The sequence below is a fragment of the Bufo bufo genome, chromosome 9 (assembly GCF_905171765.1).
Source record: "Bufo bufo chromosome 9, aBufBuf1.1, whole genome shotgun sequence".
In the NCBI taxonomy this organism is placed as follows: domain Eukaryota; kingdom Metazoa; phylum Chordata; class Amphibia; order Anura; family Bufonidae; genus Bufo; species Bufo bufo.
Window position 1 is genome coordinate 13,215,294 of NC_053397.1, and position 27,553 is coordinate 13,242,846.

Sequence of the window (27,553 nt, forward strand, 5' to 3'; positions counted from 1 at the left end):
AACGCAGAATATAGAGCATGCTGCGATTTTCACGCAACGCTTAAGTGATGCGTGAAAATCACCGCTCATGTGAACAGCCCCATAGAAATGAATGGGTCGGTATTCAGTGCGGGTGCAATGCGTTCATCTCACGCATCGCATCTGCGCGGAATACTCGCCCGTGTGAAAGGGGCCTCAGGCACCCACAACTCAGTCACCGGTTGCCCTTTGTTGTCCACGATTGGTAGGCATTAACCTCTACCTATCAGCAACACCCACAAGACCGGCCATTCCGGCATCATGTGGCCCCTAGCATAGTCGCTCATATATCAGCTCCACCACATCACTGTGGGGGGGTTCTCATGGATTCAGGGCATCCAGCCGCCATCTCCTCCCCTGTAATGAACCCTCATCTATATCAGTAATGTCCCACACTGCATCAGGGTTACGGCCATTCTGCGTTTTTCCTGTTTAGAGCTTATAGATGCCACCGAGCCTGGAGAGTGGCCCCTGCTCTATCCACGTGTTACATGATCGACCATTCATTTGATCAGTTATGTAATGCTATATGTCCCCGCAGTATAAAATTAACCCCCTTCCCCCAATGGGCCTGGCCGTGGTACCACTGAGTATCAGGGCGCAGCTTGTACCATCACCCCAGAGATCCCTCTTTACCCTTATGAGGCAAGTGTTTAGTTTTGACACAGGAGAAGTAACGCCACGCATAGAAATGGCAGGAACGTGACACAGTAAAGGAGACGCCTCCGACACCAGATGTTGTATCACAGTTTAATGCACCATCATTGTGAACAGGATCACACGGGCAAAACTACATGCAACATACACAAAAAACTACTACATGACAGATCGGAGACCTGCAGCCTCAGTACAGGGGGAGGGGGGGGGGGGGGGGGGGTAAACACTGGATCAGTAGAGGTCAACTGCTGGGACGTCCACGACCAGGACCCCTATGTCCCCCATCTGCATGGAAAGGAGGAGCGGCAGGTGATGAAGTGCTCTACTCCCCCCTAGATGAATGGAGAGGCCGTGCATGAGAGACCCCTCACTCCATTCATATAGGGAGATGCAGGACACCTTTTCTCATGGGGTCCCAGAGGTTAGACCCCCACCAATCTGATAACTATCCATTTCATGTGTCAGACCTCCCACCAATTGCATTACATTGTAACTCTAATTCATCTTTTGCCTGGAGCTAAGGTCTCATAGCCCCCCCAACATAGGACTCGCCAGAGAGGCACCCCTCCTCCATCATGCCCATGGAGTTTCTAATATTAAAGGCAATGTTTCAATCCCTGCTTGCTGTCCATGAATACAAACCATTATCCCAGCAGCATCCTTAAGGTGAAACACCATTTGGTTCAGGGGCCGGTACAGTGTATCACAAGCTGGATTTTTATCAGGATGCATATATATATTTTTTTTAACCTCTGGTTGCAAACTGAAATGTTTTCATTTACTGACAACAAGCAGAGATCTTGGAAAAGGTAGAGCATTTTATCACATGAAACTCCTTTAATAAAGCCTTGAGGGTGCAATGTTCTGCCACAGGCATCGCCCCCCCCCCGGTCTGGGTAGGAACAGTGGAGACCCACTGGACGAGCTCCTATCGGGTAAGTTGGGGGATGAGGACATAACTATTCGGTTACAGCTCAAATAAATACAGATGGACAGAAAGGTTTGCATCAGACAGACGTGTCTTTAGAGGGATCAGACAGGACGTAGAATGTCGGTGATGGGGGCTACAAGAAGTGGCGGCGTAGAAAAATAAACGAGAGGGGAGAGGGTTAACAAAAAATACTCCTAAATCAAAAAAATAAACTGCAGACAGAAGATGATGAAGTAGTAGTAGTGATCCAGACCGTGTCTGGTCATCCGCCGCTGCTCTCCTCCAGGAGAGGTGATGAGCAGAGGCTTCATAACAAGCATTGCAGATCCAAACGCTAATCCAAACAGGTCCAGGCCTCTCGGAAACCCTGCTGTTCCACCGCTCACCCTCGAGACTCATCCTCGTGTCGACCGCCGGGAGTTGTGGGTAAACGCATTGATGACCCACACCGAACGTATCGCAGGAAGATCAGTCAAGGGGACAGTCAACAGCAGGGCTTAACCTCAGCAACCCTTCTGGGTGATGTCTCCTCCGGATGATTTGGTGACCTCCATGGTTGTAAATATCTACAAGGGGAAAAAAAAATAAAAAAAATTACAAAAAAATCCAAAGATGGACGTTTTACTGCGATGAGATACAAATCGGGAACTTTAGTACAAGACAGGAGGGAAATAAAGGATTAGTCGCCCAGCTGGAGAGTAAAAGCGGAGATTGTCGACTTTTATGATGTACAGGTGGTTACGCCTCAGCAGAGGAAACTGAACAGGCGGCCATTTAAAGGAGAGCGGCGCCAGCAGCGCTAATTACTTTATTTGACTATTTACAGCATATGTTTGCATTAAGCAGCTTGGTGAGAGCTCGAGAGCAAATGGAAAAAGCTGGAATAAAAGCAATTGGTAATCAGACAAGCGTCCTGCTCACACGACGGGCCGATACACCCGAAACAAAGCTGCCTCCATTACAGGTTTATCTGGCTATAGATCCAGGTAGTTGTACCAGCCATTGCAGGTCGATAGGAGGCAGAAGTCCTCTTTCGTGGGAGGTACTGACCCATTCGGACAACCCTTTCCCATAAGCTCTATGAACGTCACAGAAGAGGACCCTTCTCTTCGAGACGCAGAAGTATACCAGGAGCATCTCCGCTAAGGTTTACATGGTATCACCCTGCAATACCACTTTTTTCCTGCAGTGGCCGCTGCAGGAGAAATAAGCGTTTGCAAGCAGCAGGCGGAGCCACAGCGATCAGCCGATTGCCTCCAGAGTCAGAATACAGAAAGGGGCTCAGTCAGGCAGGCGAGAAGCACGCAGCTCTGCTGTGGCCCCGAGTGTGGTGCGCTCCTGAAGAAAGCAGGTTAGGAGGTTGGGATTAACTCACCTCTGCACATGTCGGGTGGATTCCGATGGTCTCATCCAGCTTCTCTTTGGTCAGACCACATTTCATTGCAGCTGCAAACCCCTGAGTGATTTCACCAGCATTTGGCCCCAAGACATGGAACCCAATCACCCTCTCCTGACAAAGTAACAGACGAGGGCGATTAATGTGCAATGCAACACAAAACAAAGTGCAATTACTAAAGGTTTAACCATTTGATGCCCAGACGGTCACAGAGATAAGTCATCTGTACTGCGCTGTTCAGGGGGGAGCCGTCTGGACATGTGCAAACCTGATGGATTTGAAGGTCTTAGTGAAGACCATGAATCAATCAGGTACATCATAGGGTTGGGCGATATCGAAAAAATTCAGTCGATAACGATATTAAGAAATTTATCGCGATAACGACATATATCGCGATAAATACCCATTTAAAAGAAAAAAAAAAAAACACAAGATGACGTTCTACTGTATAGGGGCAGCCACAAGGAGACATTATACTTTATGGGGATAATGGGGGCCACAAGGAGACATGGGCTTGGGGCAGCGGCCAGACAGCTACAACTTGGAGACATTAATTGTCACACTATATGGCAGCGTTCGCCGGGGCAGCAGCGCAGCCACAAGGAGACATTACAGTATGGGGGCAGCAGCGCAGCCACAAAGTAATTGCTTCTTGTTGGTCATGTCATGGGAGAGGGAGGGACTCCCGACGGCTCATTCTCTGCCTGCCTGCTGGCTGCTATTAGGGTCTCTCTCCGCAGGCGAAGTGAATTTTGTGGGGGGGGGGGGGGTCGGACTAAGTTCTGACTGACTTTCCCGCCACTCGCTCCTGTACTGCGCTGCTCAGCCTGGGCGTCATCCGATTCAGACGCCATGGGAGCAAGCGAGGAGGAGCCTGCAGGGCCGGGCGGCAGCAGTTTTTGAAGCAGTCAGCGCACATGACCGCTTCGATGACATCACAAAATACTGCGGTAATTAGGAAACAGCGATATTGCAGTTTTTTTTTTTAATACCGCGGTATATCGTGAACACCGGTATATCGCCCAACCCTAGTTCATCATGAACTGGAACATCTGTTAATATATATTGTCTGCATCACAGGGAATGAGACTCCTTTTATCACATACATCGAGAGCTGCATTTTTACAGAAATTTTTTAAACCCATCTGCCCTCTATGACCTTCTGAAAATTTGGCACTTGTCAGGTCCAATTTATGGCACATTAAAGAGGACCCCTCCCCGCTCCTGACCGACCTGTTTGAATAGCTTCATGCATCCCCCATGTAATAACGATTCTGGAGCCTCTGTTCTTAATGTCTCCATGTTGTGCCATTCCTGTATTATTTCTACTATAAGTTATGAATAAATGGCTATTAGCCTTCAGTAGGGTACAGAGGGGAGGTAACCTGTCCCTGCACAGACTAACTCTATCCAATCAGTGCTGCCATTTTCAGACTGCAGGTACACCCCCCCCTTCCCCAACTGGTAGCACCCCTCTGTACCCTTACTGAAGGCTAATAGCAATTCTTTCATAACTTCTAGTAGAAATAATAAAGCAGGGATGGCCAACCTGCGGCTCTCCAGCTGCTGTAAAACTACAACTCCCACCATGCCCTGCTGTAGGCTGATCGCTAGAGGCAGTGTGGGCATGCTGGGAGTTGTAGTTTTGAAACAGCTGGAGGGCCTCAGGTTGGCCATCCCTGCAATAAAGGAACGGCACAACATAGAGACATAAGAATAGAGGCTCCAGAATCGTTATTACATGGAGAATGCATGAAGCTATTAAAACAGGCCGGTCAGGAGCGGTGAAAGGTCCTCTTTAAGGCCACCTGCGCACTTGCTGATTCCCGTGCGGACAAACAGCAGTGTAAGACAGTACCAGGAACCTGTATGAGATCACACAGATCTCCTGTACACGGTGCGGATTTTTTCAGTGTGGAAATTGACCTGCAATGCGGTTACGTTTGCGGTTTTAGCTGCGGATTTCACACTTTTCAATGGAAGACTGAGATCTGTGGCAAAACCGCGTCAAATCTGCAAATTAGACATTGCATATTTTGGTGCGGATATGCTGCAGAAACGCACATAAATCCACACGGAAATGTATGTGGATTATATGTGCATTCACCTGCACTCGTGTGCGGGTGGCCTAAGGGTGCAGAAAATCTGCATGAAATCTGAACCAAAACCACACAAATAAAAATAAACAAAAATTAGTTTTGGTGCTTTTTTTTTTGTTGCAGATTTTGCTCTTTATGTTAATAATCCCTCGTCTATGGGGAAAATCCTTCTACAAAAGTGCGAAATAGCACAAACAACTGACGTGCTGCGGATTTTAAAATCTGCACAACAGGTCGCTTTCTGCACCTAAGAAACAAAGCAAAGTCTACGTGAGGTTTGTCAAATCTCCTTCACTTTGTTGGTACATCGTGTGCAGCCAGGGGACTTGGAAAGTGTTAGGTCATCTTTCTGGATCCAGTTTCGAGTGTTCAATAAAATGTAAATGAATATAGAAGGTCACCCTCCCCTAATAGAAATAAAAAATCCTAAGTGTTCTGAATAGAATAGTCTCTAAGGGGGGGGGGGGTGTAATTTATATACATAGACTGACATTTCTATGTATATGCTCATGGCCTCAAAAACAGGAACCAGTGTAAACAATGGCGCAAGCTCCGCTCTTCGCGAGCACACCGACCCTGAACCTTAGGCAAGAAAAAACGCCAATGACACTTACATTATCATGTTTTTTGCAGATTGCTTTGGCAAAACAAGTATTATTGTCACGCCCGGGAACGGTCCACTCCAGAGGCCAAAATAAAGTGTGGTAGATCTAGAGAGAGAAGAGAACGGGATGTTTAGTGCTCTAGAGAAGTCTGCGCAGGGACAGGAGCAGCAGCACGCCGGTCCATGCGACATAACCGGTACGGCTCTATTCCAGGGATGACTAACCTCCGGCACTCCAGCTGTGGTGAAACTACGACTCCCAGCATCCTTAATTCATTTCTACGGAGTTCTGAGAACAGCCAAGTGTACATCTTGGGAGTGGTAGTTTTACCACCGGAGGTTAGCCATCACAGCTCTATTCAAATGAACCTGTGGAGACGCGTGGCACGGTTCTGTGAGCCCGGACAATCCCCTTAGCGTGGTTTCCACCACTGATACAGCCTTCTGTCACGTATAGGATTAAAGCAAAGTAGTAGGGCACAGGACCCGGGTACTAACCTCTAGATTTTCCTCGCCAAATATTTCAATGGCTTTTTCCTCCGAGTATCCACAGCAGCCGTACTCCATTGGAGTAAACACTGTGGTTGGTACATTGATGTAATCACACTGCAAGAAAGAGGATTTCCGTTAGACTTTGGCAAGAGACACAAACCGCACCTGACCCCAGGCGGCAGCAATAAAACCCAGACAAACAACATCTACACGGACGCAGCTTCTCACTTTGTGGTGTTGAAGACTATACGCCGTGCATTTGGAAAGTCTTCAGACCCTTTTCTCACATTTTATTATGTTGCTCCTTGTGATAAAAAATTCCAGTTTTCCCCCCATCAATCGGCACTCGATACCCCAATATGGGCAAAGTGAATACAGAATTTTATAAATGTTAGCAAATTTATTAAAAAGAAAAAACTGAAATTTGTCTTGGACATAAGTATTCAGACCCTTTACTAGGATACTTAACATTAGCTCTGCTGCCTCCCATTTCTTTCATCTTTGAGATGTTTCTCCATCTTGATTGGAGTCACCTGTCTATCTATATAATATCTCACTGGTGACAATGCATATCAGAGCAAGAACCAAGCGATTAGGAGGAAAGAACTGCCTGTAGAGCTCATAGACAGGATCGTGTGGAGGCTCAAATCTGGAGAAGGAGACAACAACATTCCTGCTGCACTGAAAGTTCACAAGAGCACAGCGGCCTCCATGATTCTTACATGGAAGAAGTCTGGGACAACTAGGAGTCTTCCTAGGGATGCCGCCCACCAAACTAAATAATCGGGGGAGAAGGGTCGTGGTAAAAGGCGACCAAGAACCTAATGGTCACTGCGGCCGAGCTCCAAAGATCCTGTGTGCAGATGGGAGAAACTTCCAGAAGGTCGATCATCACTGCAGCCTCCACCAGTCTGGGCTTTAAGGCAGTGGCCATTAAAAAAAGTCTCTAAATGAAAGCCAGCCTGGAGTTCACAAAAAAAAGATTCTCTGCTCTGATGAAACCAGGAATGAACTTTCTGGCCTCAATTCTAAGCATCACGTCTGGAGGAAACCAGGCCCCAATACCATCCCTACAGTGAAGCATGGTGGTGGCAGCCTCATGCTGGGGGGATGGGGAGACTGGTCAGGGTGGAGGGGAAGCTGAAAAGAGCAAAGTATAGAGAGGTTTTTAATGAGAACCTGATCCAGAGCTCTGGACCTCAGACCGGGCCGAAGGTTCTCCTTCCAACAAGGCAATGACCCTAAGCACACAACCAAGACAACACATGATCGGCTGAGGGACAACTCTGAGAATGTCCTTGAGTGGCCCAGTCAGAGTCCTAAACCCAATGGAACATCTCTGAAAATGGCTGTCCACCGACGGCCCCCATCCAACCTGACAGAGCTGGAGAGGAGGATGAACGAAACTCCACAAATTCAGGTGTGCAAACCTTGTGGCATCCTCCCCAAGAAGACTGGAATCACTGCAAAATACTTGTGCGAATCCATACGTACGGCAGGATTTTAGTTTTTCTTTTCTAACATTATGTTCTCACTTTCTCATTATGTGGGACCGTGCGCAGATCAATGGGGAAAATAGGATTTGTTTCTTATTATTTTTATATTTTAGCACAAGGCCGTAACAAAAAGACTTAGAATGCATTGTAACCATCTTAGTTTTGTATGTTTTTGAGAATGATAAGCATCTGTCTAATGTCAATAGTGGCAAGTGGATGCTCATCCTGTTAAACCCATGCACACAGTTTAGGGTGAGGCCACATGTGGTGCAGTTACTTCACTGCAGACCTCTGGTGCAAAGGGTCTGCAACAAAACCTGCTTGCTGATTTTGCTGCAGATTGTCCATTTGCACTTTCAAGCTGGCAGATCTGCAGGTGCAGAGTATATTGTTATAGTGATGCAGAAAGACCATTGTAAATCGGAGTAAAGTCTTCTGCAACTTGTGGTCAGGGCACGTTGGGAATTGTAGTAGGATCATACAGTACCTTGAGTTTGGAGCCGCCATATAGCCTCCTGGCCAGCAGCCGACCAGCTTGGATTGCCACTGGCGTCAGCTCTAACTTTCCATCCAGTATGTCCCCTATGGCATAGACGTGAGGCACACTGGTCTGCTCCTCGTCGTTCACAGGAACCTTTCCATTCCTACAAACCGTAATTAAGATATTCAGAACACAATAAAAACAGAAACGATAAATGGCAGAAGGAAAGTCGTCGGCTCTCACCTCTCATTGATTTTCACTCCAATCTTCTCAAGACCAATATTTCTAGTGCAAGAATCTCTTCCAACAGCAACTAGGACCTAGAAGAAAAGAAAAAGGACTAAACCTTTAGGGTGGAAAGAATATTATGATTTGCATTTCTGGGTACTATAAAAGGAGAACTGGTTAAAACTAACATTAAAGGGGTTGTCCAAGTTATATTTATTGATGACCTATCCTCAGGATAGGTCATCAATATCAGAGCGGCGGGGAACTGACAGCCGGCAACCTCGCCAATCAGCTGCTTGAAGAAGAGGCGCGCGCCGTGAAAGCGGCGGGGATCCGACACCCGGCAACCTCGCTGATCAACTACTTGTAGTAGAAGAAGTGCGCGCCGTGAGAGCGGCGGGGATCCGACACCCGACAACCCTGCTGACCAGCTGCTTGTAGAAGAGGCGCGCCGTGAGAGCGGCGGGGATCCGACACCCGGCTGATCAGCTGCTTGAAGAGGCGCGCGCCGTGAGTGCGGCGGGGATCTGAAAGCAGACATCCTCGCCGATCAGCTGCTTGAAGAGGCGCGCGCCGTGCCAGCGCTGCCTCCTCTTCATTGTTTACCTGCCTGCCGTTGCATCCACAGCGGTGAGCAGGTGTAATTACACCCAAGCCCATTCATTTCAATAGGACGGCTCGTTCCAATACAAGTGTATACTCTTATAGATCACTCACTGTATTATATTCATCTTCAATGACGGTATCGCTTTCAGTAGACTTGGAGATCACTTTCAGCCTCCCTGGAGTCCCGGCCTCCAGCTGCTCCACCTGTTCAGATGAATAAGCTTATTAATGCATCAATTAGAGCCCGAGGCAAACACCATCAGTAGTGCATCCCCAAACGAGCAGCACAATCCATAACTCTGGCGGCACTGCGTAAGCCAAGGCTCTGCCACTAATCCTCATGTCCTGGCTCAATATGCTTGCAATACAGCTAAAATAAAAACGGCGCCCCCACTGGTGGCCCATTAAAAATACAACAAGACTGTTTCTTACTGAAGTTGGTACAAATTTCTTGATGAACTTCACTCCGTGGGTTTCCATGTAGGCTCCAGCTCTATCTGCCATCTCTTGGTCAAAGCCACGTAGGAAGATGGAGCGCACCATAACGGTGACATCCAAGCCGATCCCGGCAAGAAAACCGGCACATTCCAAAGCCACGTAGGAAGCTCCAACCACGAGCGTCTTTCCAGGACAGTGCGGCAACGAGAAGAGATCATCGCTATAAAGAAAAATAATGCAAATTGGGGTTATCTGAGGGTGGCCGCACCAATATTAGGCTTTAAAAAAATAAATAAAAAAATATGGATGGTCAGTTCTGCAGAAAAGGTCCCCAGGGCTGAACAACCCCTTTTAAAGGGGTTTTCTAGGCTCCTGATATTGATGACCTATCCTCAGAATAGATCATCAATATACAGTCGGTGAGGGTCCGACACCCCGCACCCCACTGATCAGCTGTTCCCTCCAGCGCTAGATCTGGCAATGTGAATGGAGCAGGAAGCGCAGCGCCGTGCCGGGTTAACGCAGCTCAACTACCATTGGGAGTGAATGGAAGGATAGGTCATCAATATCAGGAGCTGAAAAACCCCTTTAAAGCTTTGAGGTCATGCAGGCGCCCATGACTGCAAAAATCTGGGTAACACCCCCCCCCCTTTTTTTTTTCTTTCTTCTCCTCGATGCGTCTCCCCTGCCAGCAAAAGGGTTAAAATTTACACCATTTTCCCATGTATTCTTGTGGTTGGAGGTTATTAGGATTCTCCACGAACCTAGGATTTCAGCTAATTAACAACCATAATCCCAGCAATTAAATATTACAGTCGCTATTTGTATACGCGGAAGAAGCGCAACAAGCGGCTTAAGAGGAGATTAACACAAACTGGGAGGAATTCACTTGCGGACGGCCATCCGGTGCCAAGGTTCTGTCACCTCCGGACCCCATTATACTGAAGCACTCAGAACACGAGCTGCGTAAGAGGCGTTCGCTCACAACCGGGCGCGATCCTTAGCAAAGCCAAGAGATGCTGGGAATCTAAGAAACTGAGACACGGCCCTGGGACGACGCAGAATAGATTGCCCAGTTCTTCCAGTCACTTGGGTTAATACAGGTCTGTTAGGGTAAATACGCTAATTCTACATGGGAAAAAAAAAAAAAAAATGGAAGCATCTTTTCTTAGAATTGTGCTCTACAGTTCCTCAGTTCTTCCTTCTGGAAGTGTGATGGGTGACACTCAGTTGTCAATTACATATTTCCAGCATTGTATGGGGAATGCAAGTATTTACTAAAATAGACATGTCCGGCGAGGTCTCCTTTAGACCCCCCCCCCCCCCTTTTTTGGGTGGGTGGGTGATATTTTCCTTAAAGGGGGGCTGTCCGGCTTTGGAGCAGATGACCACTGGGGTCCTCCCCTTAACATACAAAAGTCCGCCCAGCTGCCCACAGTCCTGCCACGGCTCCGTTACTGGACGCCTCCTCTCCCGGCAGGATCAGGAATGGTCCAGTGACCGCTGCAGCCAATCGCAGGCCTGCAGAATCACAGCCATGGCGTACCGTTCAAGCTGCTGCGGCCTGCGATTGGTCATACCAGTCATGGAACCAAGCAGCTTCCTGCAGGGAGCAGAAGCAGCTGGCAATGGAGGTATCGTGGACGAGTGAGTGGGCTCATGTCTAGGGGAACAGCAAAAGGACCCCAGGGGGGGTATCTACTCCAAGGCCAGACAACCCCCTTTAAATCGTTTTACCGCTATTTTTCAGGAAAAAATAAAAACACTGCAAAATGCTGTGTGTGAACCTGGGTGTTGCATGGAATCCCAAAATTAAAAACCCTTTTAAAAGAACAGACTCCGTGAATGTTTGCAGACATTGAATCAGATGTCAGGAAGTCATTTGGTATCCGTAAATTCTATTTACATCCGAGCGGTGTGTACACAGGCGGGCGAGGGTTTACAGTTACGGAGGAAGTTTGCTTCATGACTGTAAATGGAGAAAGCCGTCAGGGATTTCAAAACCTTTAACGCCCGACACTCCCTTCCTTTGCAAATGCCTGCAAGTCTATGACTTACAGGCGACAGACTCAATACTACAAGCGCCGACGAGTACAAAGAAACATTACACGTGATGTGTTCCTAAATAAATGATGCATATACCAATGAGGCCTGGGCGCCCATGATCCTACTAATCACTGCGTACCAGGAGACCGGCCATTCTGGAGAGACTTAGGCTTTTTTCCCCCGCTTCCAACACATTAAGTTCAGGAGCCGACGGTCCATGCAGCACACGGGGGGCGAGCGGAGCCGACAGGTCGATAAGAGCTAGACTCTCAGCGACTCATGGTGGTTTGGACAACCCCTGTCCCACCTGAGTGCGGCTGTGACCGGGCCTGAATGGCACTTGGGCTGAAGAGGGGATCTCATCAGATGACGCACAAGTCACCACACTTGACCATGAACACCAATCTCCAGCGGATCCACTGGTGCCATTTTTCTCATCATTTGTTGCTGTTCCAGGGACAAGTTCCCTTTAGCTTGATTTTTTTTCCTTTCATCACTGCTGTGGCTGTGTAGGGGCTCATGCACATGTGTGCATTCCGCATTTTGAGGAACGGACAATAGGGCATGTTCTATTTTGTGGGCCATACCGATGCAGACGGGTGCGCTCTCCGCATCTTTTGCGGCCCCGTTGAAGTGAATAGGTCTGCATCCGACCCTTAAAAAAAGGGGATCGGATGTGGAAGAAAAATAAATAAATACGTTTGTGTGCATGAACCCTAAGGCCTTGTTTTATTCAGAGGCACAGCAGCAGTAGTAGTAGTAGGTTCAGTGGTTACCTGTACAGACAGTCCTAGGGTCTTTTCTAGGTCCCCAGTAATTTTAAAGGGTGGGCTATGCTTATGGTGCAGTGACTCTTGGCCACGGCAATCAAAGAGTTAAATGACTCTTCCATTTCTGGCACTTACAGTATTAGGCAGCTGAGCACCTGCTCCAGAGCGTCACAGAACATCCATGCAGGCACATTGGCAGTTAAGGGGTTAAATACTAAAAAGTGAAATTGGCTTCTGAAACCTTGAGCTCACAAATATGCACTTGGAAATCCTCCTCCACATCATAAAACTGCAAGAACGCGGCCGAGATAAGGAAACTGGTGCAATGTCCTCGTAAAAGAGTTGCCAGACTGGTATGTGGTAAAGCCAAGTCGGGAGCAGACCGCTTTTACCTGTAAGTACTCGACTTACCTGGTAATGCAGAATTCCTTATCACCCGGGATACTGAGATATCGGGGCCTCTCCCCTGTGGCGATGACAAACTTATCTCCCGTGAAGAAGCTCTCTTTGCCTCGTTTGTTTGTTGCCTAATAGTCCAGAAGGGAACAAAATGCCATTTTAACGCTATTTAATAAAGCATACTGGTAGAAGACCCCCACAACAGCTAAAAGGAGGGGGCCACGAGGCTCTGCAGAGCAGCGCGCTCCTTTTCCTGAGGAGGTGCAGGCCGGACATGCACGGTAATACACATCTATGGTACCTCTAAGGCTACTTTCACACTGGCGTTTCTGGGTCCGCTTGCGAGATCCGTTTTACGGCTCTCAAGCGGCCCCAAAACAGATCAGTTCAGCCCCAATGCATTCTGAATGGATAAGGATCCGCTCAGAATGCATCAGTTTGGCTGCGTTTGGTCTCCGTTGCGTTTTATTTTGGCGTTCACTAAAAACGCAGCTTGCAGCACTTTGGTGACCGTCTGACGATGCGGAGCCTAATGGATCCGTCTAGACTTACAATGTAAGTCAATGGGGACGGATCCGTTTTTCACTGACACAATATGGCGCAATTGAAAACGGATCCGTCCCCCATTGACTTTCAATGTAAGTCAGGACGGATCCGTTTTGACTTTGACTTTTTTTTTTAATGAATAATGTAAACGGATCCGTTATGAACGGATACAAGCGTTTGCATTATCGGTGCGGATCCGTCTGTGCAGATACAAGACGGATCCGCACCGAACGCCAGTGTGAAAGTAGCCTTAGGGCTCATCAGCTTTTGCATTTGGAAGGGGTAGAGGGTGCTCTTGTATAGTTACTGGTGGGGGTCTCTGCACTGGACCCACACCGATGAGAATCTATGACGTCTTCAGAGGGGTTGTCCACAGTATAGGGTAAGCCATCACATAACGGGCATGAGGACATAACTGGGGAAGGGGCATTCAGTCAGGAGCCACTTCAAGTCAAAGCAGCAGCTCTGGATCTGGGAGGTTCATGTAATACATAAGTGACTATTCATCGTAACGGCTGCCATCTGAAACTTAAAGGGTTATTCCCCTTTCAGCCATTCATAGGACGGATATTTCTGATCTCTGCTATGTGGTGGAGAAAACCCTTAAGAGATTCTGCAGCAGCTGCACTCTGATGTAGAGCTTTCCAGTATCTTCACTTCATACTCGAGGACGGCACCGTACAGAACTCGGCGTTACATAAAATGTTCGATATTCACCTTGATCTTGTGCGGTTCCACAAACTCTCCGTAGGCGTTCTCGTAGCGGACGTTCTTGTCCCTCAGCGATACCCTGTAGCCCCAATTCAAAGAGCCAATGTAGTTCTGGATGTTCTCCCTCATGGTCTCCCAGTTGTGTTTTACTGGGAATAAAACATTATAAATGTGACTACAAAGCGGTTACTGACACAAAGCCTCCGGTACAGGACGCTCCCCTCTTACCTTGTTCATCGTATTCCCAGCCGAACTTCCTGGAGTCTTTCAGCGATTGTCCCAGGAGAGCCGCTTGGTGCATTAACTTCTTGGGAATGCACCCGACATTGACGCATGTGCCGCCAAGCCCTGTGTAAAAGCAGCCGCACATTAGTCATAAGAGACGAGGCCTGAGGATTCCAGGAAAGACACCTTCATGTCTTGGAGCCGTTGCGGCTTCCATAATTCAAGGCCAAAGCAGCAACTGTCTGCCGTTACCAGTCAATCTCCGTAATCTGCAGGAAAGTCCATCTTGTAAAGCATTTGCTTCTTAGCAATCATCTTGCAGTGTAATACTGCAGCCGGCTGCCCGACGCATTCTATCGTTTGCAGGGGGTAGATTGGGATCAGACACCACAAACCCCAATACAGTATGAAGACGATCGCTGGCATAGCATTCGCTCCTCCCCAAATAGCAGCCGTCTCCTCCGCTAGTGAGCAGGCGACTGAGGCGATTGCCGGAGGGAATGCTTCCCTCCCGAAAATCGTCTCCCACATTGGGCTGTGTAATACAATAAGACTGAAGGGACCCCTAGAACTGCTGCACCTTTCATTGCACATCAGCACCCCAGCCACCCATTATTCAGGGAGCTGTATATGGCCGCTTCCACGTCAGCATACTACAGCTCCCTGCACAGCGGATAGCCGGGCACTGCTGCGCAGGGATGAATAGTGGAGGGGGTGCAGCCTACACCACAGCTGTGGGTCCCTTCAGTGTTCGGAGGGGTCCCTGAGGTCTGGCCTCCTGATGGCAGCTAGTCCTGCTGTCAATGCTGAGGGTTTGTACCAACAGCACAGATCTCTTCCCTGTTCTGCACTCTTGGTGATTAAGCTTTCACATGTCGCCTGCACTGACACACTGTAACAAACTGCAGCTGTGTGAGAATATGTTGTCAGCTCCAGAAAGTTTACATTTAGGCCTTATGCACAGGACTGTGCCGTTTTTTGCGGTCTGCAAAAAACGGAAGCCACCCGTGTGCCTTCCGCAATTTGCGGACAGGCGGGCCATTGTAGACATGCCTATTCTTGTTCGCAAAACAGACAAGAATAGGACATGCTATATTTTTTTTGCGGAGCAACGGATGCGGACAGCACACGGAGCGCTGTCCGCATCTTTTGTGGCCCCATTGAAGTGAATGGGTCCGCATCCGGGCTGCAAAAACTGAAAGCTCGGATGCGGACCATAACTACGGTCGTGTGCAATAGGCCTTACTGTCAACAAGCAGAGATCTTGAACTACGCAACACAAAACTTACCCCAAGAAGCCCCTAGAGGTGTAGGAACAACGAAATCCAACACCATGACTTTCTTCCCCAGAGCTGCAGCTTCCTATAAAGAGAGAACATATTATAAATAACTACTGCAGGAAGGGGGGCTGCTTAATACAAAGGGGTCTTCCCGCCCGCCGAGCATCAAGAAGAGACTCAGGTAGGCTGCGGTCATACAGGTCAGGACGTGACACGCGGAGAGCCAGCACAGAACGGTAACCAGCAGCAGTGAGGGAGGGACAGAACCCTTTATACAGATTCACCCAGGATAACCCCATCCTCATGTTCCTCTTGGCATCCCACCAACGTTAGGTTATGCCGGTTTTCACGCCTTAAATGAGACCTAGACCTGACACCATTACAAAATAGCTAAAAGCATAGAAAATATAAGCTTCAGATACGATGTAAGGAAACATGAAGCACGTTCTATGCCACATGTGCGAAAATGAACCAGAGCAGCGAGCCGCACATGGATCCTGACAGCACAGGACGGTATTATTCATGTCACAAGGCAACGCACATACAAAGGACTGCGCAGAGGACTCGCCCCCATACACGGGGCCTGCAGCAACAAGTCTAAGTGATTGCAATGTGACAGCGTTACACGGCTTCCATGGGTGACGGGCAGCATAAAAGACTCATCTTGGAGCCAACATATGGCACCTGGGCCACTGAAGGAGAATGACGAGGACAGCGCGCTACTATTGTTGTCAGCCCCACGGTGAATGCATGAACGTCTCTTCATACAAACAGGGCCACGAGAACCCCCTCACAGAACAATTCACTTTTGCTGTGGGACGACGATACTGTAAGGGGTGCGGACACAGGATCCGGTTTTCTGACAGTTTTTGTAGCCGAAACCAGGAGTGGATTGACAAAAGGTGGAAAAGTTGTATCTGCCCTTAAAGGGGTATTCTGGTTGGTTAGAGAGTTGTCCCCTATGGACAAGAAAGGGCATAACTTTAACCAACCGGAATACCCCTTTAATACTTTGTCTCCTGCTGTGATCCACACCCGATTATAGCTTCAAAAACTGCTTTAAAAAGACAGAACATGTGGCAGCACCCCAAGGTTAGGGCTACACGGCCGCATGTGTTGCACAACTTCTATTCGCGGGAAAAGTCAAGCAACTTTTTTTTTTTAGAACGACAGTCAGTGGTGTTGCACCGTTGTATTTTTGTGCGACCATAGTGTGGCAGCGGGGCACCACTATCATTATAAAACTTTTGCGCGACATGTCACGATGTAGTTGTGCCCTTTTCGTCGCCGTGTGGCTCTAGCCTAAGTGGTAAAGGCGAGACAACCCTACATTGCCAGATGCATGTTATTAACGGCAATTAAACCCAATGTCTAAAGGGCGAGTCCACCTCCTCCTCCCAGGAAAAAGGCTTGTGCACTCACCCTAAATGAAACCAGGGAGATAAAAGCTTAGTGTCAGTAACGTGATCAGGGAGCACGCTCTACAAGCTGGAGATGTACGCGGCCGTAGATCAGAGCTGAATGACGTTGCAGAAAATGATTGCAATCAAGAGGCAACTGGGAACAGCGGGTGAAGGCACCGCCATGCTTCACTGTCCGGGACACCACGCAACAAACGCTGCCACCCTCTGAGATGGGCACAGCTTTTTCCAGAAATTAAATATGGTGACCTATCCTGAGATCAAATACAGGCTGCCCCGGTGATCAACTGTTTGATAGACCACAGCGCTCAGACGAGGCGCTCTTCCTCGTATACCGAGCACTGCAGAGCGGCTGTGCCTTGTAATGCAGCGCAATCCCATTCATTGCAATGAGATGCAGAAAGGCCATATAACTGATGGACGCGACTTCACAAGCTGAGGCCGCATCCCCTTCCAACAGCTGATCGCGGGGGTGTTAGGAGGACAGGTCATAAAAATAACCCCTTTTAAGTTCTCCGACACTGATGAACATGAAGCAGGACGGCATCTGCAGCACTTGTTACAGATCTTCCGGCCCTGAACATTAGTTCATCGCTGCAGACGAGCTCCTGTTGTGGATATGCAAGTAAGGCCTTATGCACAGGACAGGTTATATTTTTTTTAGCGGGGCCACGGAACAGAGCAACGGATGCGGAAGTGAATGGGTCCGCACCCGAGCCGCCAAAACGGTGGCTCGGATGCGGACCAAAACAGCGGCCGTGTGCATGAAGCCCAAGGCTACTTTCACACTAGCGTTATTTGCAAATCCGTCATGGATCTGCAAAAACGCTTCCGTTACAATAATACAGCCGCATGCGTCCGTCATGAACACCATTAAAAGTCAATGGGGGACGGATCAGTTTTCTATTACGTCAGAGAAAACTGATCCATCCCCCATTGACTTACATTGTGTGTCGGGACTGATCCATCTTGCTGCACACCACATCGCGGACAGAAAAACACGTTATTCTGACCGCGATGGGAGCGCAACCAAACGGAACGGAATGCATTTTAGTGCATTCCATTTTGTCCCCATTGACAATGAATGGGGACAAAACTGAAGCGTTTTCTTCCGCTATTGAGTTCCTATGACGAATCTCAATAGCGGAATTGAAAACACTAATGTGAAATGTATAATAGAGAAAACCGTACAATAAGTGTTTACACCAACACCTGCTGTCACATGCAAAACTGACTGCCGGAACCAGGATGGGGCGAGACAATACCTTGGAGCACGCCAGACCGCCGGAACCGCCCCCAATGACGATAAGGTCATAATCATAGGTGACAGCGTTCTTGTCCAGCAGCTTCTGCAGAGTCCCGTCCTGATGAGCCTGCCATCCAAAACACACACATTAGGGAAACCGCACAGACGTCACTTACTTGTCCCCTCCTGCCGCGCATTGACTCCTCTAATCTCCCATCGGCTGGATCCACACGCACTGATTTTACTCCACCCCCACATTCCCCAAATCTACCATCAACAGGGAAAGATTAGTCCTGGATCAGACAAACATGGCTCCTTTCTTCCAGAAACAGGGAAACGCCCGTCCATGGGTTGTGCCCGCTATAGTGAATGGGGCTGACCTGCAATACCAGACACAACAAGCAGCCATGCTTTTCTCATTAAGGACAACCTCCTTTAGGGTGCACTTCCGGGTCCGCAATTCCGGTCCCGAAAAACATAGAACATGTCCTATTCTTGTACGCAATTGCGGACAAGAATAGGCATATTCCATTAGTGCCGGCGATGTGCAGTATGCAAAATGCAGAACGCACATTGCCGGATCCGTGAATGGACCCCAAGACCATTTGCAAAGCAATTCTGATTTTTTACTTTTGATGCACTGAAGAAATAAAAGGCAGCTTCGTACCTGGAGAGTTTTATCGCAGCCGCCCACGTGGGTCTTATTCACAAAGACGTTGGGGACCGTCTTCTGTCCGGTCATTTCATGCAGCGTGTCCTGAATACTGCCGCCGTCCTCTAGAATGGGAAAACAACAAACTGCAATCAATGACCACACAGCCACCTCTTCCCATGAGACGAACGGGCGCTGACCACTCAGAGTCCGCCTCCCGTGCGTCCTCGTGAATGGCGCCCATTTTCACCGCAGTACGCCCATTAACGCTCAATACGGCCCCAAGGACGCGTGTCATGACAGATGATTACACGGCACACGCGGTCTGCGGGCATCGAGCTGTGCCTGAAACACGTCAAACATTAACAGCTACGAACCGAGCAAAAGGACAATTACATGGGACGTGGACGTCTAATGGTTCACTCACCGCACTGATCCAGCTCCAGCGCAAAATACTCTCTGCCCAGCTCGGTGAAGAGGGTCTTTACCTGGAGGAGAAACCACCACAAATCAGTATTAACGGCCGTTCATACCCGGACATCTGCACCGCATCTACCGAAGCCTTCTACAGTCTAAATGTGAATCTTTTCACTGGTAACTGAAGGATCTCGGGACGTCTGCGCTCAGAACCGGCCGCGCTCTCTCCTGAATTGACAGATGGTCAGTGAAGAACCGCGTTCATGGCCATAAACCAATTGAAACGGCCGCGTGAATAACCCCATAGACGGGCACCTAAAACGGACGGGTGACGGTTGTGTGAATGTAGCCTAAGGGCCGTTTCACACGAGCGAGTCCATTGTAGGAATCGGGCTCCGTGTGGGAGCGAGATCCTCTGCTCTGCAATTTACATATAGTCAATAAAGACTAATAATTGCCTACTCTTGACGTGCGCTTTTTTTTGGGTTGGTGATTTTTATTTAATAAAAATTAACTTTTATTAGGTTTTCTTTAAATAACAATGATAACTTATTTCTAACCTACCTAAATGTTTAAAACTCTCAACAGTGGATTCTGACAGTGCTGTTCAGTATGAATGCATCTGCTGACATTCGTTTTTACATTTATACTATAGCTTTATGTAGCTGGTAGTTAGTTGTCTGCTGAAACAGATACGTTATATCTACTGAGTTGTTGCGTTATCATACTACATTGTGAGCAGACTGTTTGCTGTTTGTATCAGTCGGCACTGTATAATGACGTTTTTATGGTATTAGGTATGCAGCGCTGCCTGCCTGCTGCCTATCCGATGCTCCAGTTCGTACTGTTGGTATTTATATTTGAGCGCTTGCTACCTATTGCCTATCTGAGTGCTGCAATTCATTCAATTATTTACTGTGCCGGCACTGTCTTTGCTATGCTGCCACCGGTAGCAGCGCAATGACTTGCTATGTTGCCGACTCGCTGCTTAGTAGCTAGTACTGTCTAATCCTGTCCACTGTGACCTAAAACCTTAAGCGCTGCCCCCCGACATGTTTCGCCATATACATGGCGTCCTCAGGGGATCGGGCAGTCTATGAAGTGAGCGGCATTACCGGATGTATTTAATACCTCCTACTGGTGTGACGCTGGGGCTCTGACGTCACTGATAGCGCGATTTTTGCTCAAGTCTCGCGCATGTCTTAATACTTAGAGCTTTAACCGGCGCCGATCTGCTGGCTGGTCTGCAGGTCCCAGATATAATATGCTTATATTCCTTTGTTGATAAGTTAATCTATCTTTGTGTTGTTAGCATTACCTTACTAGTCAGATCTCGCTTGTTTGCTGATTCCTAATTACTGTAGATTTATATAATTAATATAGAGCAGTTCTGCGCATGTCTCTACACTTAGAAGTTTTACTGTGTATCTTATTTTACTGCGCATGTCTCAGTGCTTATATATTTTATTACCTTTGTTCCTTGCTCTATTTTTCATCTTTGTCAGCATTTTGCAATGCACATATGAATAGTTTACTTAGATTTTGTATATTTTTATTTTTGATGCCCCTGGCTCTGTAATTACTATATATTATTTTCTATATATGTATAAATATTATATTAGGATTTATTGTTCCAACTGTTTAAATTCAGTCAAATTTTGCCATATCTTTTTAGAAGGCAATGATGTTTTTTATTAATTTTTTATTTTTTTATTGTTTTTATTTTATTTTTTATATTTATTATTTATTTTATTTTTATTGTTATTTTATTTAAGTATGAATTTTAATTATCTTTTTTTGTTTACTCTGCAGGCCAGTCCATAGTAGCAGATCTTACCAGTAGGTGATGCTTGGTATGTATTTCTGGATGGATCTGGATTTATAAAAATTTTTGATTTTTTAGGATTATTTTATTTTATATTATTTTGTTTAATTTATTTATTTTGTTTGCCACTCTCTTTATCATTTTGTTGTATTCAAGAAGGTCAGGTGTCATTTATTTACTTTGAATTTTTCTTCTTTTACTAATATCTTTTTATTTTGCTAATTTTTATAAAAAAGATGCGTAAGTAAAACCTTCATTAAGGCCTTGGGGTGAAAGACTTTTAAGCCTGTAAATCCAGCGAGTTTCCTCCTGCTGCAATTTTTTGTCAATATCCCCCTGTCTCGGGCCTGATTTAATTTTGGTTATGCCCCATATTTTCAAATTATCACTCTTGCCACCATGTTCTGCCTGTATATGTCGAGAAAGTGTGGAATCTGTTTTTAGATTGATATCACTCAGATGTTTTGAAATTCTTCTACGGAGTGCTTGCACGGTTTTCCCTACATAAATTTTTGGGCAACTGCATAATATTGCGTATACCACTCCTGTGGTTTTACAGTTTATGTATTGGGTGATCTTATATTTCTTGTGGTCCACTGGGTTCTCGAATTCTTTACATGCTAGCATTCTGCTGCAGAATTGGCATTCCCCACAGGGGTAAGACCCTTTTGTGGCTAGCCATGTGGTTTTTTTCTGTTTGTTGAAGGTTCCTCTGGAAGTGGCTATGTACTAATTGTTCTCTAAGATTAGTACCTCTTCTATATGTAATTGAGGGATGTTCTGTGATGACACTTTTTATGTCTTCATCTAATCTTAGTATGTTCCAATATTTTTTTTAAATATTGCTCACTTCTTGATGTTTAATATCAAATGTTCCTATGCAGCGTACTATCTTGTCACTGCAGGTTGGTTCTTGAGTTTTTAGAAGATCATTTCTATTCTTTTCTTTTGCCTTCCGATACGCCTTATGTAGAACTTTTTTTGGGTAGCCTCGTTCTAAAAATTTCTGATATAGGGTTTTACTTTCCCGTTCAAAGCACTCTTCAGTAGAGCAATTCCTTCTCGCTCTATAATACTGGCCTACTGGAATGCCTCTTTTCAGAGGCATTGGGTGGTAACTGGACCAGTGGAGAAGGCTGTTGCTCGACGTGGGCCTTCTATAGATTTCTGTTTCTATATTTCCATTCTCTGAAAGGCTGAGGGTCACATCCAAAAAGTTGAGTTTGTTTTTACTTATTTCACCTGTGAATTTTAGACCGATTGTGTTATTATTAAGAATTTTAATAAATTCATAAAAATCTTCTTGTGCACCCTCCCACAGTATAATGACGTCGTCAATATAACGACCCCAATATGTAATATATTTAGTGTACTGACTGTGTGCTTCGGAGAAAACAGCTCTGTCCTCCCACCATCCTAAAAACAAGTTAGCAAAATTTGGTGCGCATTTCGTGCCCATTGCGGTGCCAGTGATCTGTAAATAATAATCGTTATCAAATATAAAATAATTGTGAGTGAGTAAAAAATTAAGAAGTGACAAAACAAACTCATTAATGATCTTTGTATTGGGTGCCTTTGGAATCCAAGTAGTATTTAACTGCATCTATGCCTTTAGAGTGTTGGATACTAGTATATAGTGCCTCAACGTCTAGGCTTGCTAGTGAGGTTCCCTTTTCTACATGTATATTGTTTAATTTGGTCAGAACGTCTTTGGTGTCTCTCAAATATGATGTTAGACTGGGGACAAATGGGGATATCACCTCATCGACGTAGCCACTTATCCCCTCACATAAGCTCTCATTCCCAGACACTATCGGTCTCCCGGGGATTGGATGTCTTTTTTTGTGTATCTTGGGAATTGCGTAAAATGTTGCAAGTACTGGGTTCGGTTTGTACAGAACTTTGAGCTCTTCTTTAGTAATTAAGTTATTTTCCTTTGCTTGCTGCAAAAGGCTCTTTAGTTCTTGTACAAATTTGGTAGTCGGATTGGTCTGCAATTTTTTATAGGTGTTAGTGTCCTTCAATGTTGATGTGTGCCTCTGACCTTACAGATACAGGATCACACAGACGGCTTTATGTCACTATGATCCTGTAAGGTCAAGCAGAGACACACAGCATTATAAATCAGCGTCACGCCCTGCGCTCCTGCAAGTCCAGAACAGAGGATCTCGCTCCCACACGGAAACGGCCCTGACATTTATTTCCACCACGTATGCTGCCCGCAGATATCCACAGGTGACCTGAACATAAACCTTCCTGCTTCTGTCCTTATCCATAATTTGCATGTGACGGCAGAAATTACAGGAAAATTAGGATTTCCCAACAGGAAATAAACTGATAAAAATCACACTGAGTCACTGTGTACATACATTACTTATCCTGTACTGACCCAGAGTTACATCCTGTATTATACTCCAGAGCTGCACTCACTATTCTGCTGGTGCAGTCACTGTGTACATACATTACATTACTTATCCTGTACTGATCCTGAGTTACATCCTGTATTATACGCCAGAGCTGCACTCACTATTCTGCTGGTGGAGTCACTGTGTACATACATTACTTATCCTGTACTGACCCAGAGTGACATCCTGTATTATACTCCAGAGCTGCACTCACTATTCTGCTGGTGCAGTCACTGTGTACATACATTACTTATCCTGTACTGACCCAGAGTGACATCCTGTATTATACTCCAGAGCTGCACTCACTATTCTGCTGATGCTGTCACTGTGTACATACATTACTTATCCTGTACTGACCCAGAGTGACATCCTGTATTATACTCCAGAGCTGCACTCACTATTCTGCTGATGCTGTCACTGTGTACATACATTACTTATCCTGTACTGACCCCGAGTGACATCCTGTATTATACTCCAGAGCTGCACTCACTATTCTGCTGGTGCAGTCACTGTGTACATACATTACTTATCCTGTACTGATCCTGAGTTACATCCTGTATTATACTCCAGAGCTGCACTCACTATTCTGCTGATGCTGTCACTGTGTACATACATTACTTATCCTGTACTGACCCAGAGTGACATCCTGTATTATACTCCAGAGCTGCACTCACTATTCTGCTGATGCTGTCACTGTGTACATACATTACTTATCCTGTACTGACCCCGAGTGACATCCTGTATTATACTCCAGAGCTGCACTCACTATTCTGCTGGTGCAGTCACTGTGTACATACATTACTTATCCTGTACTGATCCTGAGTTACATCCTGTATTATACTCCAGAGCTGCACTCACTATTCTGCTGGTGCAGTCACTGTATACATACATTACTTATCCTGTACTGATCCTGAGTTACATCCTGTATTATACTCCAGAGCTGCACTCACTATTCTGCTGGTGCAGTCACTGTGTACATACATTACATTACTTATCCTGTACTGATCCTGAGTTACATCCTGTATTATACTCCAGAGCTGCACTCACTATTCTGCTGGTGCAGTCACTGTGTACATACATTACTTATCTGGTACTGATCCTGTATTATACCCCAGAGCTGCGCTCACTATTCTGCTGGTGCAGTCGCTGTGTACATACATTACTTATCCTGTACTGATCCTGAGTTACATCCTGTATTATACCCCAGAGCTGCACTCACTATTCTGCTGGTGCAGTCACTGTGTACATACATTACTTATCCTGTACTGATCCTGAGTTACATCCTGTATTATACTCCAGAGCTGCACTCACTATTCTGCTGGTGCAGTCACTGTGTACATACATTACTTATCTTGTACTGATCCTGTATTATACCCCAGAGCTGCGCTCACTATTCTGCTGGTGCAGTCGCTGTGTACATACATTACTTATCCTGTACTGATCCTGAGTTACATCCTGTATTATACTCCAGAGCTGCACTCACTATTCTGCTGGTGCAGTCACTGTGTACATACATTACTTATCCTGTACTGATCCTGAGTTACATCCTGTATTATACTCCAGAGCTGCACTCACTATTCTGCTGTTCAGTCACTGTGTACATACATTACTTATCCTGTACTGATCCTGAGTTACATCCTGTATTATACTACAGAGCTGCACTCACTATTCTGCTGGTGCAGTCACTGTGTACATACATCACTTATCCTGTATTATACTCCAGAGCTGCGCTCACTAGGTCTGCAGACACATCAGGGATGTATAATTACAGGAGCAGCAGGATAATATTACACATTACCTAAACCATCCTAACACGGACAGCTTTCTTGAGAGCATTAGTTTCGTTAAATCTCCACCAAGTTCAGTATCTCTGCTTGCTGCCAGTAAAGGGGAACATTCCTGTTTAAATTCAGGGGCTGAAAACTAGTCCTAGTAATGCTTCTCACAGCTGAGGATTTGTTACACTTGTATCCAGACTAGACAGTCCCAGGAACCACACAGCCTGGGCTCTGCGCAGATACAGCTTTATCCCATTCACTTGAATGGCAAGTTCAGGGGCCCCACCTATCCGAGGACCCCAGGGGCCAGAAGGGTGCAGCTCCTAGCCCCCCCTCATACTGCCGCCCGCCAGGAATTATGGGAGATTCCACACCTGGAGAGTCATGCAGACAGAGCGCAGCCCCGACCCCCGACTCACCCTGTCGCAGTAGGGGCAGGAGCTCTTGCTGAAGACCATCACCGGGTTCTTCTCCACCAGCTCCTCCACCCGGCTCCGCAGAGCTTCCCTGCGAGTCGGCGGCATGGTGTTTGCGTCTCGCCCTGACCCTGCTCAGACACCGTCGTCGGTCTAAATAATGTCACTGTGCTGTCTTCCCGCCTGGCAAGTGGCAACCTCATGACGTGACGTCACTCAGCTCCGCCCATCCAGCGCCTCGTCAAAGCTCCCGGCGTACCACGTGACCGCGCAGAATGCCTAGTAATGATGAGCAGGCAGGACGTCCCGGGGTCACGTGAACTTGAAGCGGCAAGAACGTGTCCAGAAGACGTTGATGAGGAAGGGGCTGCGGAGCTCACTGACTGCTATGTGTCCAGGCCAAGTCCAACCTGCTGTTTCACTCAGCTTTCCCACATCCCTGAAGGGCACAGATACCCGCCTAACCCTGTGCAGCAGGATGTTATAGTATTTGCCCTTATGAGAACTTCTTGCTAACTGCAAAAATAACTTTGGCGCATAAAGTTTTGGTTCCCAGTCTTCTTAAAGGGGGTATACAAGACCTATAATGCCCCCCCACCCCCAAATGCCCGGGCCCCTCACGCAGGTTGTACTTTCCTGCAACTAGGGTTGCCACCCGGTCGGTCGGTGTCTCACCCGGTCGGTGACAGTAATTTCTTTCTACCGGCGGGATTTTCCTACAAGGACTGCTACTAACGAGGCTTCCATTGTGGGGCGCTCATCAGTGCAGCCTTTACCCCCCCCCCCCCCACTTGTGTTATATGCCCTGTCTGCAGTATGTGGGTGCTCTGTGGCACTATGTGCCCTGTCTGCAGTATGTGGGTGCTCTGTGGCACTATGTGCCCTGTCTGCAGTATGTGGGTGCTCTGTGGCACTATATGCCCTGTCTGCAGTATGTGGGTGCTCTGTGGTACTATGTGCCCTGTCTGCAGTATGTGGGTGCTCTGTGGCACTATGTGCCCTGTCTGCAGTATGTGGGTGCTCTGTGGTACTATGTGCCCTGTCTGCAGTATGTGGGTGCTCTGTGGTACTATGTGCCCTGTCTGCAGTATGTGGGTGCTCTGTGGCACTATATGCCCTGTCTGCAGTATGTGGGTGCTCTGTGGTACTATGTGCCCTGTCTGCAGTATGTGGGTGCTCTGTGGCACTATGTGCCCTGTCTGCAGTATGTGGGTGCTCTGTGGCCCTGTCTGCAGTATGTGGGTGCTCTCTGGCACTATGTGCCCTGTCTGCAGTATGTGGGTGCTCTGTGGCACTATGTGCCCTGTCTGCAGTATGTGGGTGCTCTCTGGCACTATGTGCCCTGTCTGCAGTATGTGGGTGCTCTGTGGTACTATGTGCCCTGTCTGCAGTATGTGGGTGCTCTGTGGCCCTGTCTGCAGTATGTGGGTGCTCTCTGGCACTATGTGCCCTGTCTGCAGTATGTGGGTGCTCTGTGGCACTATGTGCCCTGTCTGCAGTATGTGGGTGCTCTCTGGCACTATGTGCCCTGTCTGCAGTATGTGGGTGCTCTCTGGCACTATGTGCCCTGTCTGCAGTATGTGGGTGCTCTCTGGCACTATGTGCCCTGTCTGCAGTATGTGGGTGCTCTCTGGCCCTGTCTGCAGTATGTTGGTGCTCTGTGGCACTATGTGCCCTGTCTGCAGTATGTTGGTGCTCTGTGGCACTATGTGCCCTGTCTGCAGTATGTGGGTGCTCTGTGGCACTATGTGCCCTGTCTGCAGTATGTGGGTGCTCTGTGGCCCTGTCTGCAGTATGTGGGTGCTCTCTGGCCCTGTCTGCAGTATGTGGGTGCTCTCTGGCACTATGTGCCCTGTCTGCAGTATGTGGGTGCTCTCTGGCACTATGTGCCCTGTCTGCAGTATGTGGGTGCTCTGTGGCACTATGTGCCCTGTCTGCAGTATGTGGGTGCTCTGTGGCCCTGTCTGCAG

General features: G+C 47.3%; 1 protein-coding gene across 2 annotated transcripts; it reads right to left on the reverse strand.

The window, feature by feature from the left end:
* Nucleotides 1–767: 767 nt before the first annotated feature.
* Nucleotides 768–25,803, reverse strand: TXNRD3 (thioredoxin reductase 3). Of its 2 annotated transcripts, XR_005774171.1 has the most exons (17): nucleotides 25,587–25,803; nucleotides 19,170–19,230; nucleotides 18,758–18,867; nucleotides 18,110–18,217; nucleotides 15,433–15,505; nucleotides 14,147–14,266; nucleotides 13,925–14,067; nucleotides 12,674–12,789; nucleotides 9,441–9,666; nucleotides 9,120–9,212; nucleotides 8,418–8,494; nucleotides 8,181–8,337; nucleotides 6,204–6,311; nucleotides 5,716–5,811; nucleotides 2,982–3,116; nucleotides 1,075–2,172; nucleotides 768–1,041 (listed from the first exon to the last, which is right to left on the reverse strand). XR_005774171.1 is itself a non-coding variant. In XM_040407005.1 (16 exons), the coding sequence occupies exons 1-16, from the start codon at nucleotides 25,689–25,691 to the stop codon at nucleotides 2,110–2,112; spliced, it is 1,791 nt and encodes a 596-aa protein (XP_040262939.1). In that variant the 5' UTR covers nucleotides 25,692–25,803; the 3' UTR covers nucleotides 768–2,109. The 2 variants fall into 2 exon arrangements, 1 of the variants encoding a protein (XP_040262939.1); XM_040407005.1 differs by having other exon boundaries at nucleotides 768–2,172.
* Nucleotides 25,804–27,553: the final 1,750 nt, after the last annotated feature.

Coding starts and splice junctions, on each gene's coding strand:
- TXNRD3 (XM_040407005.1), bottom strand. CDS start 25,691: ATGCCGCCGACTCGCAGGGAAGCTCTGCGGAGCCGGGTGGAGGAGCTG. Junction 18,218..18,757: donor GCTGCGATAAAACTCTCCAG/GTACGAAGCTGC, acceptor TTTGGATGGCAG/GCTCATCAGGACGGGACTCT. Junction 8,338..8,417: donor GGAGTGAAAATCAATGAGAG/GTGAGAGCCGAC, acceptor TACGGTTTGTAG/GAATGGAAAGGTTCCTGTGA.